This window comes from Nothoprocta perdicaria, unplaced genomic scaffold (genome assembly GCF_003342845.1).
Source record: "Nothoprocta perdicaria isolate Ctin4 unplaced genomic scaffold, notPer1 scaffold_50, whole genome shotgun sequence".
In the NCBI taxonomy this organism is placed as follows: domain Eukaryota; kingdom Metazoa; phylum Chordata; class Aves; order Tinamiformes; family Tinamidae; genus Nothoprocta; species Nothoprocta perdicaria.
This window is the reverse complement of record NW_020455755.1, coordinates 2,803,724-2,817,636: the sequence shown is the minus strand read 5'-3', so window position 1 is coordinate 2,817,636 and position 13,913 is coordinate 2,803,724. Positions and strand designations below refer to the sequence as shown.

The 13,913-nt window shown below is 59.1% G+C and overlaps 2 protein-coding genes across 2 annotated transcripts; one reads left to right on the top strand and one right to left on the bottom strand.

Moving 5' to 3' along the window:
- The first annotated feature begins 2,386 nt into the window (after positions 1-2,386).
- On the top strand, positions 2,387-10,925 carry NXN (nucleoredoxin). Its single transcript, XM_026047902.1, has 9 exons — positions 2,387-2,401; positions 3,348-3,407; positions 4,239-4,356; positions 5,673-5,806; positions 5,945-6,045; positions 6,809-6,915; positions 9,562-9,741; positions 10,009-10,133; positions 10,294-10,925. The coding sequence occupies exons 1-9, from the start codon at positions 2,387-2,389 to the stop codon at positions 10,474-10,476; spliced, it is 1,023 nt and encodes a 340-aa protein (XP_025903687.1). The 3' UTR covers positions 10,477-10,925.
- Positions 10,926-11,898: 973 nt separating this feature from the next.
- Positions 11,899-13,908, bottom strand: MRM3 (mitochondrial rRNA methyltransferase 3; the record flags this gene model as incomplete). Its single annotated transcript, XM_026047901.1, has 4 exons — positions 11,899-12,478; positions 12,640-12,807; positions 13,193-13,437; positions 13,832-13,908. Coding segments are annotated over 4 exons (1,023 nt in total), but the record flags the coding sequence as incomplete, so codon positions are not given.
- Between the last annotated feature and the right edge of the window lie 5 nt (positions 13,909-13,913).

Sequence of the window (13,913 nt, the reverse complement as noted above, 5' to 3'; positions counted from 1 at the left end):
CCGTGGGTGTCCTGGGTGCCGGGCTCTGCTGCACATCTAGGACAACCCCCTTGCTTTGGTTCGGAGCAGCCTCTGCTCCCTGCCCTGCTCCCTGCGGCTCGTCCTTCCCCAGGTCATCAGGAGTTCTAGGGTGTGATTGAATGGGAAAGCTTGCCTATGAAATAAGGGAGCGATTAGGGGAGCAAACGGGCTCTCTAATCGGCTGCCCATGGCCCTTGGTGCTGTTAAGGTGCCGGTTAAGGAGCTGCGTTGGGCTCTAGCCTGGTGTCCAGCACGTGCAGGTCATTGATGGCTAGTGCGGGACTCGCGATTACGCTCTCGTATCAGAGGCCCCGTCTCGTCTCCGGCCGGGTTTGCGCTTCCTCCGTGCGACAAGGAGCCGTCCTTGCTCTGCTGTCATYCTCCTGCCTTTGGCCTCCAGAAACGGTAGGTGAGCTGCTTGTGCCCCTGGTTTTTATGGCGCTCGAGGCTGATCTGGGGATGTCTCTGGTGCTGCAGGGTCCTGGGCGGTGGCCGCGCGCCCAGCGGGGACATCCTGAAGCCCCATTCACTGCAGCACGAACAAACACTCTATTGTTTTCCCAGCAAGAGATYCTCTTTTTTCCCTTGATCTGATTGTTTAAGGTTCCCCTTCAGATTAGCTGTTGAAAACAAACCAGGAAACGCAGTTGTACCTCATTGTGTGCCTTAAAGGAAAAAATTCCCTGTTTTCCCTGCAGATTTTAAAGGCCTTTGTGTTTGCTGGGAACCCTGTCTAAACTGCAGCCTTGTCAGATGTGTTTGTGTCCTAATGATCTGGGATCAGGAGGAGAGTGACCTGCAGATCCCTATCAGCGCTTGCAGTAGCAGCTAAAGCAAACGCTGCAGATGGGAAATGGGTGCTGCAAAACGGGACAATTCTGGTGACGGATGAGCCTGGAGACAAGACAGACTCCGCATTTCTATTCAAGACCCTGAAGTACCACCCCACTCCCTGCCTTTCCTGTAAGCAGATGGAAAAAATATCCCTTCCTCAGGGAGAGAAATTATTATTTTTTCTCATTACCTTAGTGTTTACATAGCTGTTTCTTACTCAGCACTAGTCATTTGGGGGTGTAATTTATAGGGGCCACGTAGGACACGCCTCGACACGTGTCTTAGATTTTTCTCACAAACGTTTTAACTCCCTCCGTCCTTGCGCATTGCGTTTGTCTTGCCCTTGTTCCCGGGGCTCGGAAGGAGGGATGCGGTGAGCGGCTGCAGCAGGAGCCGCGTCCCTTCCCAAGAAGCAGGTCCCTCGGGTGCCAGGATTCTTGCAGGGCTGTGGAGTGGCTCAACCCTTGTTCTCCTTCCATTTTTTGACCCCTTGGTTGACTGATAAATGCGGGAAAGATGGTGCTTCCCGTATGGATCCAAGGAAGAGGTTAGTACAGGCAGGCTAGTGGTTAGTGCAGCAAGGGGCCGYGCTGCTCCGTATGCGGAGGCACTGGGGCCGCCTTTGATTTGTGCTGCAGACCCCGAGGCTTTGCTCTCCGCACATCACATTAAGCGCTGTTAAGCTCAGCTCAAATTAAACGTTCTCCTATCAGATGGGGGCTGCGGCAGATGCCGCCCGCRAGGCAGCTTGCGCGCCAAGGCAGCCATATGCTGCGCTGCCCCGCACGGGCTGCTCAGCTCGCAGCCGCGCCGGGAACGCGGGAAGGTGCCCGCGCGGCCGCTGCGGAGACRGGGTCATCGCGGGGCAGCGAGAGGCAGAGAATTGGAGGAAACGCTGGGCAGGAAGCGGGAGGCGGCGCTCGGCCGGGAGCGGCTTTTCCGGGAAGCCTGCGCCAGGCCGGCCTGCCCGGCGGCCCCGCTGCCCTTGGCTGTGGACAGAGCCCAACGGCGGGGCGGGATGCGCCGAGGGCAGCGGCTGCGCCTCGCCATGGGGCCCGGCGCCCAGGGTCACTCCATCCATCTCRTGGGTTGGATTCCAGACCCTCCTTCCCCAGCTCGTTACAGCCCTCGGAGCAGACCTCGTTCTCACCATTGTATTTCCTAATTAGGTTTTAATTTCCRTCCAGGGAGAAACAGCAGCACAACAGACATTAATTTCTCCCCGTGYCGCTTGCTCAGTGTCCTCTGTGTCRTCGGGTCAGCCTGGCCACGCACCATCTGCCCCGAGCTGCTTCCCTCTCTGCGTGGCCACGTCTTGTTCCCGTCCCGGGTCCCACCTCTGGGGACAGGGCYGCTGTGGGCAGGCAGCACGGAAGGGCAGAGGGAAGCCCGGCAGAGCAGAAACCCCTGCTCGAGCTAAGCGGGAATTGCAGGGACAGGCGTTAACTGGATTTAGACCCACGGCGCCAGGGAGCCTCTGTTCTGCAGCGCCCGCTYGCTCCTGCCGAGCCTGTAAACCCCTTAGGGCACAATGCGAGAGCCRCAGGTTAACAGGAGGCGAGCGGGGACGCAGGGTCCCTCCCGYGTGGGGCTGTGGCAGCAAAGCGACGCTCGCGGGTGTCTTAACCAGGGGCTTGAACGATAAGTTGACAAGCAGCGTGTAGCTCCGCAGCCTTCCACAGGGGAGGGATTCATTGGAATCAGCGCAGGGCTCCGCAGGAACTGCAGTATTTAGGCAGGTGAACGAGTGTTGGAAGAGGTTTCTCCTCCCCGGTTTGGGTCACTTAGTTGGAGCTGCAAGCTCCAAGCAGCGCTGGGACACGGACACTGCTCCGTGCAGGACCACAGCGCTGGGGGCTGACAACTCCCACCGCTGGAAAAGACCCAGGGTCAGCGGCAGCCGGTGAGTCCTTCCACATGGAATGGGTCTCCTGCCGTTTTCTCCTCTCATCCAGAGCATCCCAACCCCATCCCTCCAAGGGGGAGCTGCTTTTGCSCACGCAGACCCCGTTGGCCCTCGTGGCCAAGCAAAACTGCCACAACYCACTGCAGGGCCCTAAGGGGAGCTKCTTTCCCCACGCAAAGGACTTGGCAAAACGAAGCGAAGCTTAAGTACTATTTAAAGAGGGCTATCCGATTGCTAGCTGTAATTTCTTCCGTGTTTGCAACACCCTCTAAAATGCTTGTGATCCTTATAAAGAGCTTTTCTCCACCCCTTAAACTTCACAGAACTGGATTTTATCTTCTGCGGTTTGAACACGCTCACTGCAAGGGGGCTGTTTTGCATTTAGTAGCATTTTTTTTTCTCCTTTTTTATGCCCAAGGCCATTTGCTTTGTGCATCAGCATTAAGCATGAGTCAGCTTGGCCCAGGAACTCGGTGTGTGAGGAATCTAGGGCCGGTGGGCTGGGCACGAAGCRTTGTGTTTCCCCAGGTCTTAGCAGATGGAGATTAACAAACTCCTCCTGGATCTGGTTAATATTCTCCTTTAGACCCAAGAGGATTTCGATAACAGCGCGTTGCAGTTAGGCCGCTCACAACGCCTCATTCAGGTACCTTTTTGTAAAAAGATTTAGTAAGAAATAATTCGTAAGCTGCCATTGAAATCTAAACGTTTATGTGACTCGTCTCCCTCACCTGGATCTCTGTCTCAGCGCACGCAGAGATGCAGTTTGCGCTGCCTGAAGGCTGCAACCCTCCCTGCGCTCGTCCCGATCCCGAGATTATTCAGATCCTGACAAATGGGATTGTCCCTAATTTCCAAATAGAGATGATCTGCAGAGCTGCAGCCTCCTCACAGTGCAAACATCTGGGTCTTGTTTTGCTGGGAGCTGAGGGGGGAAGCAGCGCCATGGGGGTGTCTCCGAGTCCCATCCGGGATGGGACAGGCCCTGGTGCTCGGTGCTGCTCCTTGGGCACGGGTTGATGTCCTCCTGCTCCCGCTCTGGCCTTGCTGGGCCTGGGTCACGGCTGGCCCAAATGAGCCGGGCGTCTGGGGCCCAGGAGGGCTCGCACAGCGGGGCTYGATGTGAAGCTAATGGTTCCTTTCCTCCCCTTGTGCTCTGGGCTGCGATGGGATTTTCTTTTAGGGTTTGATAATGCTGCGCTCCTGGGGCTGAGATTATTGCACTGAGCGTGGGGATGGGAGCATCCTGCACCTCTGACCACAGCACACGGGATAAATCCCCCCTTGCACTTGCCAAGAAGCAAACGCAGTGAGAGAAGACCCTCTCTGCCCATGGTGGGACCAGCCGTGGTCCCCCCTTTGTCATCCCCAAGAGAGAGCTGTGCAGAAGAGGTGCAGCCAGCGCCCCAACAGGCCCTGCTGGAGCTGCCAAGTTTACCTGTCCTCTCCCCGTCTTCCCTCCCCATCTCTCTTCCAGCTGAAGCTGTGGAACAAGTACCGCGTCTCCAACATTCCTTCCCTGATATTTATCGATGCCGCCACTGGGAAGGTGGTCTGCAGGAACGGCCTCCTGGTGATCCGCGACGACCCTGAAGGTGAGACTGCAGCCCCCTGCGCCCTGCTGACCCGGGCAAGCTCTGGCCTTTTTAATTCAGTGCCCTTGCCTCGGAAATGAAGAAAAGGAAACAAGCCACTGCTGCCAGGTTTCACTAATCAGGGCGCTGCATTATTTTCAGCGTAAAACTCTGCTTCGTTCCTGTTAGATCTCGTGTTTTGGTTTGGGTTGTTGAAAAGAACAAAGATTTTCCCYCCAGGAATTGTGTCTGAAGTGCTAACGAGGGAAAAGTTGGACTAACTGAAACAAGCAGTGTGGATTTCCACTGATGGAAGTACGTGGGTAGAGGGCCCAGGCTTCCCACATCTTTCCGAAATACCGAGCAGGTTTTTATCACAGATATCACAGTTAGGATAATGAGTTCCCTCATTATTTACAAATGAGGCAGACAAATGCTGTTATTTTCTGCTTCTGAGCTTTACTGTGCTGAGAGTTAATGTAAAATCTCATTCTCTTCCTCTTTGCCAAAACCCAAATGAGCAAATGCGTGCCCTCCTTCGTAGATTGTGCAGAAAAATAAACCTGCAGACCTGTCAGGCAGCATTTAGCCTGTCAGTGCAAACATGCTGCCAACCTGTCATTTCTTCCTGCAAGATATGAGAACAGTGACTAGTCTAATGCAGGTGGCAGGACCTGTGTAGCGAGCGCAAGTTGGCGTCTGAGCCATCCGTGATGATTCCTCAGCTCCAGCTGAGTGTATAGATTGGTGGCTCTGGGAGGTGCCTATAGATGCTTTAGGGGACAGGGGGTAGGATGAGCTCCCAAAGCACCTGAATGTCCAGCTCTGGGGAGGGGCAAAGAAATAAAGAAGAAGAAAAAACAGAGCTCAGGGGCATGGGGAGCTGCTATGTTTAAAGCCTTAAATACAGAGGAAGTAGTGGTGAGTCCTGCACCATCCGCTTCTCGCTTACTGTGGAATTGCAGCTGGTGGGAAGCAGCGGGGCTGGGATCGAGCTAAACATCCTTATCTGTCCGTGGCAAATTGTCTGCACACTCCCGAGCACGCAGCACCTCACCCGTCCCTGTTGAAACCAGCTCTGTTGATGAGGAAGGGAGCCGGATCAGGCACCGAGGCCTCCTGGAGCAGAGGTGGTTGAGGCAGGGGAGTGGGTGCCATGCGCGTTGGGACAGGGGTGGAAACGCTCGGACAGGGAGGAACCTCAGTACATCTCCCATGCAGATCTCCATGCAGGATCCTCCATGTCTTGGCAGAACGTAGGATGTTCTTCAGATGAAACTTGGCGAAACTGTAAATGCCTCACAAGCACCTTGCTCTCCTGTGTCTTGTCCCCCTAGGCCTGGAGTTCCCCTGGGGGCCAAAGCCCTTCAGTGAAGTTGTTGCTGGGCCTCTGCTAAGGAACAACGGCCAGTCGCTAGATAGCAACGTCCTGGAGGGCTCCCATGTCGGGGTCTATTTCTCAGCGCACTGGGTGAGTACCAGCAGCTTTAGCAGTGCCAGGAGCTCCAGGCACTTCCAAGGCAGCAAGGCTGCCTCCTTGTGCTCCAGAAGATGCAAGATGAGGACTGRCCTGGGGACACAGGGCTCACAGGCACCTTGTGTCTTGCAGTGTCCCCCTTGCCGAAGCCTCACGAGGGTCCTCGTGGAGTCCTACCGGAAAATCAAGGAGGCAGGGCAGAAATTTGAGATACTCTTTGTTAGTGCAGACAGGTAAGGAAGCGCTCGCGCTCTGTGCTGGTGGGGCTGGCCGACTCAGGATGAGAAAGTCTGTGGTTTGTGGGTGCAAAGATCAGCAGAGCAGGGTGTTTGCAGGGAAACCTTGTGCTTCGCAGGTGAGGAGAACTGGGAATGACAGCAGGCTGCTCGGGGCTAGTTCTGTCCTGGGTTTCATTCAAGCATTCTCATTTGGGGAGGAAAATGCTCCAAAAATGCTCCAAAAAGGAGCTTAGAGAAGACAGTTAAATTGCTCATAGGCAGCATGTTGACCTGCTGAAGACTGAGGTTGAGGCATGAGGATGGCAGTGGAGGAAGATAGTGGTGCTAGGGTTTATCAACGTGTGCTCTTAGAGCAAGTTGACTCTGGTGTCAGAAAGTCTGTCCAGGTCCTTCACGTTCTGCTCTGTAGATCAGTGAGGGGGATTCAGAGAGGAACCCGRGATGCAGAGCAAGCTCCATCCAGGGAGAAGCTCTTTATTTTTCAATTGTGGGTCTCTTGCAGCGGGTGAGTACCCGGATACCTTGGAGAGTCTGAAATACTGTTGGGGGAAAAAAGAGTGCCCTGCAGAGCCCTTCTGGAGGGACTGTGGGCTTTCAGGGTGGCCCCACAGCCCACAGGGTGGGCCTGGGGTGCAGAAAGGGCTTTCAGAGGAGGAGGAGGAAGAGGAAGAGGAGGAGGAGGAGGAGGAGGAGGAGGAGGAGGAGAGGGCGGCAGGAGGGGCTGCAGGCCGGGCCCCACGCGCTGCTCCGTGCGCAGGTCGGAGGACTCCTTCAAGCAGTACTTCAGTGAGATGCCCTGGCTAGCGGTGCCCTACGCAGATGAGGCCAGACGATCGCGCCTGAACCGGCTCTACGGCATCCAAGGTAGGAACRGCCCGGTGCTGCACAGCCCTTTCTGCTGGTTTTGCTGAATAGTTGTAATATTAACCAAAACACAAGGACACAGCGAAGCAGAGTGCCCCAGGCAGAGCTGCCTCGTGTTTCTGCCCTCCGCGCGCTCGCATTCCTACCACCTGCCAGGCAGGCTCTTAGCTGAAACAGCACTTCCATAAACAACCTAATTCTTCCTGGAAACTTGGAAGACGTTTTTGGCTTGCATCTTTTCCACCTAATTATTGATTTATTTGTTTTGCCTTTTCTCGAAGGTTTAAATTCCATTTTCTTGCTGTGGCATGCACTGCAGAGGTAGAGCAAGGTGGCATCTGGTTTATGTTAGGAGATGAGGCAGAGAGGAGCACGTTTGATGTAGACCTCGGCTTTGCCTTTACTGTGTGTGTCAGAGCCAGAATCGCAGCAGCCTCAGCTGCTCCGAGGGGCAGGGGGAGAGGCTGCCTGGGTGTTTTCAAWGCATTTGGAGGAAGCAAAAGCAGCCCTCGTGGGACCAAGCTGGTCCTGCAGGGGACAAGCTGCAGCGTAGTGAGGTGCAAGGTAAATAAGGGGTAAGGGGGTCTCCCACCCGGAGCCGGGCTCCTGCTGGGCTGGGGCCTGGAGGACTTGGTCTTGCTGGAGGCTGCGCGTTGCTCATGCAGAGGCTGCATGGGCGCAGGCTGCAGGCGCTGGAGCAGCAGCAAAGGCAGCCGTGAGCCTGGCCGGGCCCTGCTGGTGGTCTCTGCCTCCCGGGCCCTTCAGCTCCGGTACTGCCCGCGCTGGCATTAACGTGGGGGCTGCCCCCACTAGGACACTTGGCCGGAGCGCAGCGGGCAGGTTAGTGCCCGAGCAGGGGTTGGTACCGTGGGTTCCTGAGCAGCCACCGCTGCCCTTGGCGGCTCCCTGGCATTCGCAGCCACCCAGGGAGTCTTGAGAAAGGCCCTTCTGTGGTTTCCTCTTCCCCGCACTTGCTCCAGGTCCCTCCTGCCAGCTGGTGGGAACGGACCATGACCCGGATCKCTAGAGCCGGGGGGGAGGAAAGAGCAGCCCCAGCCCGGGCTGCGGCCGGCGCCTTCTCCGCGCGTTTTCCTCACAGTGATTTGATTACCCGGCCAGCAGATTCAATGCAGATCAGATTTCCATGTCAGATAGAGGGGGTAATATATAAATAAATAAATGCATTGTCAGGCTCAGTAACAAATCGTTTGGCCCCTGTGTTTTCATAAAAAGCTCGCCCCGTGGGAGTCGAATCCATTTTCTAATGCATAAAATGAAGCCGAGCCCGTCTAYGTTAATTCTAATCTGTGCCTATACGATATTCATTGCGGAAGAGCTGATTTATGATTCTTCTCGATAAGTAGATTCTGTTGTTGCGACTCAGAGCAATTACCAGAGCCCCCAAAAGGCACTGAATTAACAAACAGTGGATGGAGGTGGGACGTGGTCTGTGGTTGGGCGCTCTGCGGCGCGCGGGTGACGTCTCGGTGCTTTGAGTCGTATGGGACATCACCAGTGGCTGCAGGTCGCTCTCGTGGGGTAATCAGGGTGTCAAAATCAGGTCCTAAAATGTCCCRGGTCCGCGAGGCTGATGTTCTGTGTGTCTGCGGTGCACAGGGCTCCTCAGGGTGCCGGGGAAGGGAGGCTCCGGAAGGGCTCTGTTCATCCCACACGGGAGGAACGCGGCTTGCCGGGGCTGTGGGCTCTCCCTCTGGCTGCCAGCCTTCCAGTGTGGGACCAGAGAGGCACTGGGGATGGGATGGGAATCCTGATGCCTGAGGATGGCAGTCGTGCCGGACGCTGCTCCTGTCGTGCTTCCATGGCTCGGGAAGAGCTGGTGCTGCTCTCCCTTGCAGCGTGGGGCTGGAGCGCCCTTCCCGGCCCGGCTTAACCCATCCCCGCCCCAGGGCTCTCCCGGATCCGGGCAGGTAATGAATGGGCCTCTCTGTGATTTAAAATCCCTTCCTCAGAAAAGCGCTTGGCAGCGCGGAGCGGGCAGGAATGCGGCGCTGCCTGGGCTGGAATGAGGGGAATGCGGCAGCCCCGGCGCGCACAAGGGCCCGGGGCTGAGGGAGCCGCTGTTCTGTGGGGCTGAGAGCCGCGGGGGCCGCCACGTTCCTTCGCCCCACGCAGCGAGCGCCTCCGTGGGGTTTCTGAAACCCAGGCCTTGATGGGGCTCTCGGGCTGCAGGGGGAGGTCCTGCACGGTTCTCCATGTGGATGGCATGGAGAGGAGCATTGCTCTCTGCAGGATCTGCAAGCTCCTTGCCACGGCTGCACATCCGCCTTCCCGACCCCTCCGCTCCCGCTGGGGCTGCTGTGCCCAGAGCAGCCTTGGCCCCTTCCCGGCTTTGTTCCATGCAGCCCGGGCACCTGCAGGGAGGGGCAAGCCTTGGAGGAGAGTCCCTGTCTGGCGTGGGGAGTCTGTCCCCAAGACCGTCCGTGCCGGAGAGCCCTGCATCCCGAGGGGAAGGGAGGGCAGTGCTGAAGGCCCTGCTCCCTGCTGGGCCTCCCAAGCCCCAGTGTTCTCCTGGGGCAGGAACAGCTCCAGGTCCCTGGGCCTCTGCCAGAGCCATCAGCTCTTTCCCCGGCCCTCTGGCTCRCAGGTTGGCACTTTGGCTCATGCCCCCTTGGCTCTCCGTTGCAGGTATCCCAACCCTCATCGTGCTGGACCCCAAGGGAGACGTGATCACGCGGCAGGGGCGAGTGGAGGTGCTGAACGACGTGGAGTGCCGCGAGTTCCCCTGGCACCCCAAGCCCGTGCTGGAGCTGACGGACTCCAACGCCGTGCAGCTGAACGAGGGCCCCTGTCTCGTCCTCTTTGTAGGTACGGAGCACGCTGGCTTCGGAGCAGGGGCTGCGCCCCGCGGYGGCTGGCGAGAGAAGGGGCTTTTCCGCAGCGGGTGCTGCAGCGCGCGAGGCTGCAGCCGAGGCAGAGGGAGGTCGAACGCGTSCCCGAGGGACTGCAGTTGGGTGCTGCGCAGCAGAGCTCAGGGCCTCAGTTCATGTGCTGTGACAGCCGGCAGCAGGGCAGCGAGTGGGGACAGGGCTGCCACCCTCCAGCCCTCACGCCGTCCCACGTTCTGCCCTGCAGATTCCGAGGACGATGGCGAGTCCGAGGCCGCCAAGCAGCTCATTCAGCCCATAGCCGAGAAAATCATCGCCAAGTACAAAGCCAAAGAGGAGGAGGCCCCGTTGCTCTTCTTCGTGGCCGGAGAGGTAAGCGGGGGATGGCGGCCACGCGGGTTGGATGAGGAACGGGCCGTTTCATCCGCGTCTCCGGGCTGGTCCTGCCGGGCATCACGGTGTCAAAGCAGCAGCCGCTCCTGACTGCGGTGCCTCCGCTCAGGGCTTTTCTCTCCCCTTCCCTCGGCCTCAGGATGACATGACCGACTCGCTGCGGGATTACACCAACCTGCCGGAGGCTGCGCCCCTGCTCACCATCCTCGACATGTCCGCCCGCGCCAAGTACGTGATGGATGTGGAGGAGATCACGCCGGAGATTGTGGAAGCCTTCGTGAGCGACTTTCTAGCAGACAAGCTAAAACCCGAGCCCATCTAAGGGGCCCTGGGCGCCCACAGACGTTATTTAAAACTAGGTCTCTCTCCTGCCGCTCGTGGATTCTCCAGCGTGTTCGCACGCCCGACCCAGTATCCAACCTTCTTGTGGTGCCTTGTTTTACGCAGTGAATCCTTCTCCTAAGCAAACTCCTTGAGATGCACTTTCAGCAGGGAGTCGTTGGCGTTTGGAGACGGCGCTTGTGCTTCATGGTGATATATTCTCTAATAACCAGGCCAGAACTGTTCCCRTATCGTTATTTTATACACGGCACTAGCTAGCAGGCAAATCTTTCCGCGTGGTGTTCTCCCAGCGTACACACCAAGCGGTGGACGGGGCTCTCGGGGCTCTTTTCTTCTCCTCTTTCCTATCTTACCACCCTTGCAGCCTGAACTCCTCCAAGGAAGCAATAAGGAAATTGTCCCCTTTGGCCCTGGCCCACCTGCCCTTCCCGCTCGCGTGCCCCGACGAGGCCAAGCCCGAGTCTCAACTGCTGACGGCCCCTGGAAGGGAAGCGGCCGCACTCGTCCCGCCGCTCGGCCGGAGCTGCCTGGGTCCTCCCTCGTTTGTGTCCCCCGACRCGTGGGCAGCGTTGGCCGCGTTGGCCGCTCGTGGTGGGTACAGGCTGGGCTGCTCTGCCCTCCTCTTCCTCCCGCGCTGTCCCGCCCTCCTCCTCCCGTTTATCCTGTCTCCGGTAGGAATCGTCCCCCCYTCTATGTTAGTCGATGGAGCTGTTTTCTCGTAGGTGTGTCCCAAACCCAACGTTACTGGTGCTGCTCTTTGAAAAGAAACGGAACGTCCCTCCCCGCTCCCATCCCGAGCAGCGCAGCCGAGCCCCCTCAGTGACCTTGTAAAAACTGTACATGGTGATTGGACTTTGTAATAAAACTGTTCGAATAACCTAGTTCTYGGAGGTGCCGATTGCCGCGTGCTGCCCGGCTGGGGTGGAGGGAGCCTGGGCAGGACTGTGTGAGGAAGAGGAGCTTCCCGGGAGGAAGAGGAGCCTCCCAGCCTAGTTCAGGGCAGAGGGAGCAGCCCTGGAAGGGGGGCTGTGTTGGTGCAGAGCAGCTGTTGGTCGCGGTGTTGGGCTGTGCAGCGGGGACTGCGCTTAGATCAACAGACAACCCGTATTCCCCGGTGGCCGCCATGGTTGGGCTCCTGGGGAGCCAGGGCTGGAGCCGCGCAGGCCTCGGCTGCCGTGAACGTGGCCCTGCGAGCCCTCCCGGGCTGCTCCGGAGGCTGCCGGGCRAGAGGAGCCCCCATGCGGAGGCAGCTGGAGAGGCCGGGCCTCCCTACTCAGCTCCTTCCCAGAGTTTTCCAGAGGGCAGAGGCTCCCACTAGTGCTACGGGGCACCAGGGAGCTCTGCCGGCACCAGGGCTATTCAACACGCACAGCCCTGCAAACAAAGCAGCCCCAGCCRCTCTTTATTGACCGCAGCAGGACGCCGGCGATGCTGTTCCCAGCTCCCGGCTCAACCCGGCGCAGGCAGCTCCTGCCTTTCGTCGTCTCGCTGGCGGCTCCCGCACAGCTGCCGCTTGCCCTCGAAGAGCAGGATGGCAGCGGCGACGGCGGAGTTGAGGCTGTCCACGCCCGGCRCCACGGGGATCACCAGCCTCCTGCCGCCCGTGCCGGCGGCCAGGCGGAGCGCGCCCGCGCTCAGCCCCTGCGTCTCGCCGCCGACCACCACGGCCACGGGCGGCCGAGCCCAGCTCTCGTGGTACTGCTGCGCCGCGAGCRCCATCCCAGCGTCTCCCGCTGCCGCCGCGGCCTCGCCCGCCCCAGGACGAGCCCCGGGATGGGATTCCAGGGTGCCAGGAGTGCTCCCCGTCGCGGGCTCCGGCTCGGTCTGCGTGCCGGTGTCTCTGTTGTCGGCCACACAGACCCGGATATCCGCGGGAAGCTTCTCGGGAAGCGATTCCCAGTCCAGGTTGGCGATGATGGGCACTCGGAAGTGAGCTCCCATGCCAGCACGCAGCACCTTGGGCTCCCAGGCGTCCACRCAGCCTGAGATGGGAGAGAAGGAAAAGGCGAGTGCAGCAGCTCCAGCAAACACCTTCTGCAGAAGCAGCTCGGTGAGTCTGAGCAGCACTCCAGGACCCCTCCTTCCCTGCCTTCCCCCAGATTCATCAACCTGAACTCCCCTTTCCCTATAGAAAGGCTCTTACCTTTGGTGAGCAGCACTTTTTCACAGCCTGCTCCAGCTGCAGATCTCAGAATAGTCCCCAAGTTCCCTGGGTCTCGGATGTTGTCACAGATGAGCACCAAGGGCAGTGAGTTGGAGAGCTGATCCGCAGGATAGGCCATCTTGGTGTAGTCAGGCTTGGAAAAGATCCCTGGGGAGACAAAGTGCCAATAGCTCCTGCCTCCTGCTTCCCATGGAGAGGGACGATGCTGCTTTACTTGGCCCCAGCTCCGCTATGTGTCGGAGGAAGCGTGAGGAAGGCGCTGCTGAACAGTTCAATAAGAGCTTGACACTTTGCAATGAGAACTACGTCCCAGGGCAGCATGGACAAGGGGCTGCTAAAAACAGGCCCTAGGACCTCGCAGAGTTACCACATGAGCCGAGGGAAAAGGAAGTCTCCCAAATTATCGGGACCACTCGGGCCACATAGCCAGGGTGCTGGGAGGAAGCCAGGGGAGAGAGAATCACTGTCCACTTATCAGGTGAGGAGTTAGGGCCCCTGGAGCAGGGCTGTGRCCACAGCTAGGGCGCCTTACCTAGGAGCCCCTGAGGAGTGACGAGGTCGGACCAGCTCTTGATGTCYTCGAACTTGACCTTGACCAAGTTGGCGCCTTTGAGCCGGTCCTCGGGCAGCGCCCTGAGCTGCTCCACGGCGCTGAAGAAGAGCGTGCGCGGCGCGGCGCCGGCCTGCAGCGCGTCGCGGATCAGCCGCGGCCCCTCCAGCAGCACCGCGCCGTGCTGCTCGCGCAGCTTGCGCGACCTGGCCATGGTCACCACCCTTCTGCGGAAGGGACACGAGGGGAAAGCAAGGCGGCGTCAATGAGGGCGGCGTGCGGCCAGCRAGCGCCAGGGGCCCTGGGCCTGGCRCCAAGCTCCTGTCACCTCCAGCTCCCTGCAGCCTCCGGCCTCTGGTCCCTGTGCTCATCCCAGCCTCCTGTCACCTCCAGCCTCCAGTTCTCCCCAGCCTCCTGTTCCCCATCCCCACATTGCCCTCAGCCTGCTGTCACCTCCAGCCCCCAGTTGTCCCCAGGCTCCTGTTCCCGGTCCCCACACTCCCCTCACCCTCCTGGCCCCTACAGCCTCCTGTCACCTCCAGCTCTTCTCAGCCTCCTGTTCCCGGTCCCTGCGCACACCCCAGCCCCCGGTCCCCTCCATCCTCCCGTCCCCGCGCTCACCCCAGCCTCCTGTCCCCGGCCGCCGCCTTCTCGTACCACAGCCCCTGCCCGGCCGGGCGCCTCTGCACGGCGGGCGGTGCCG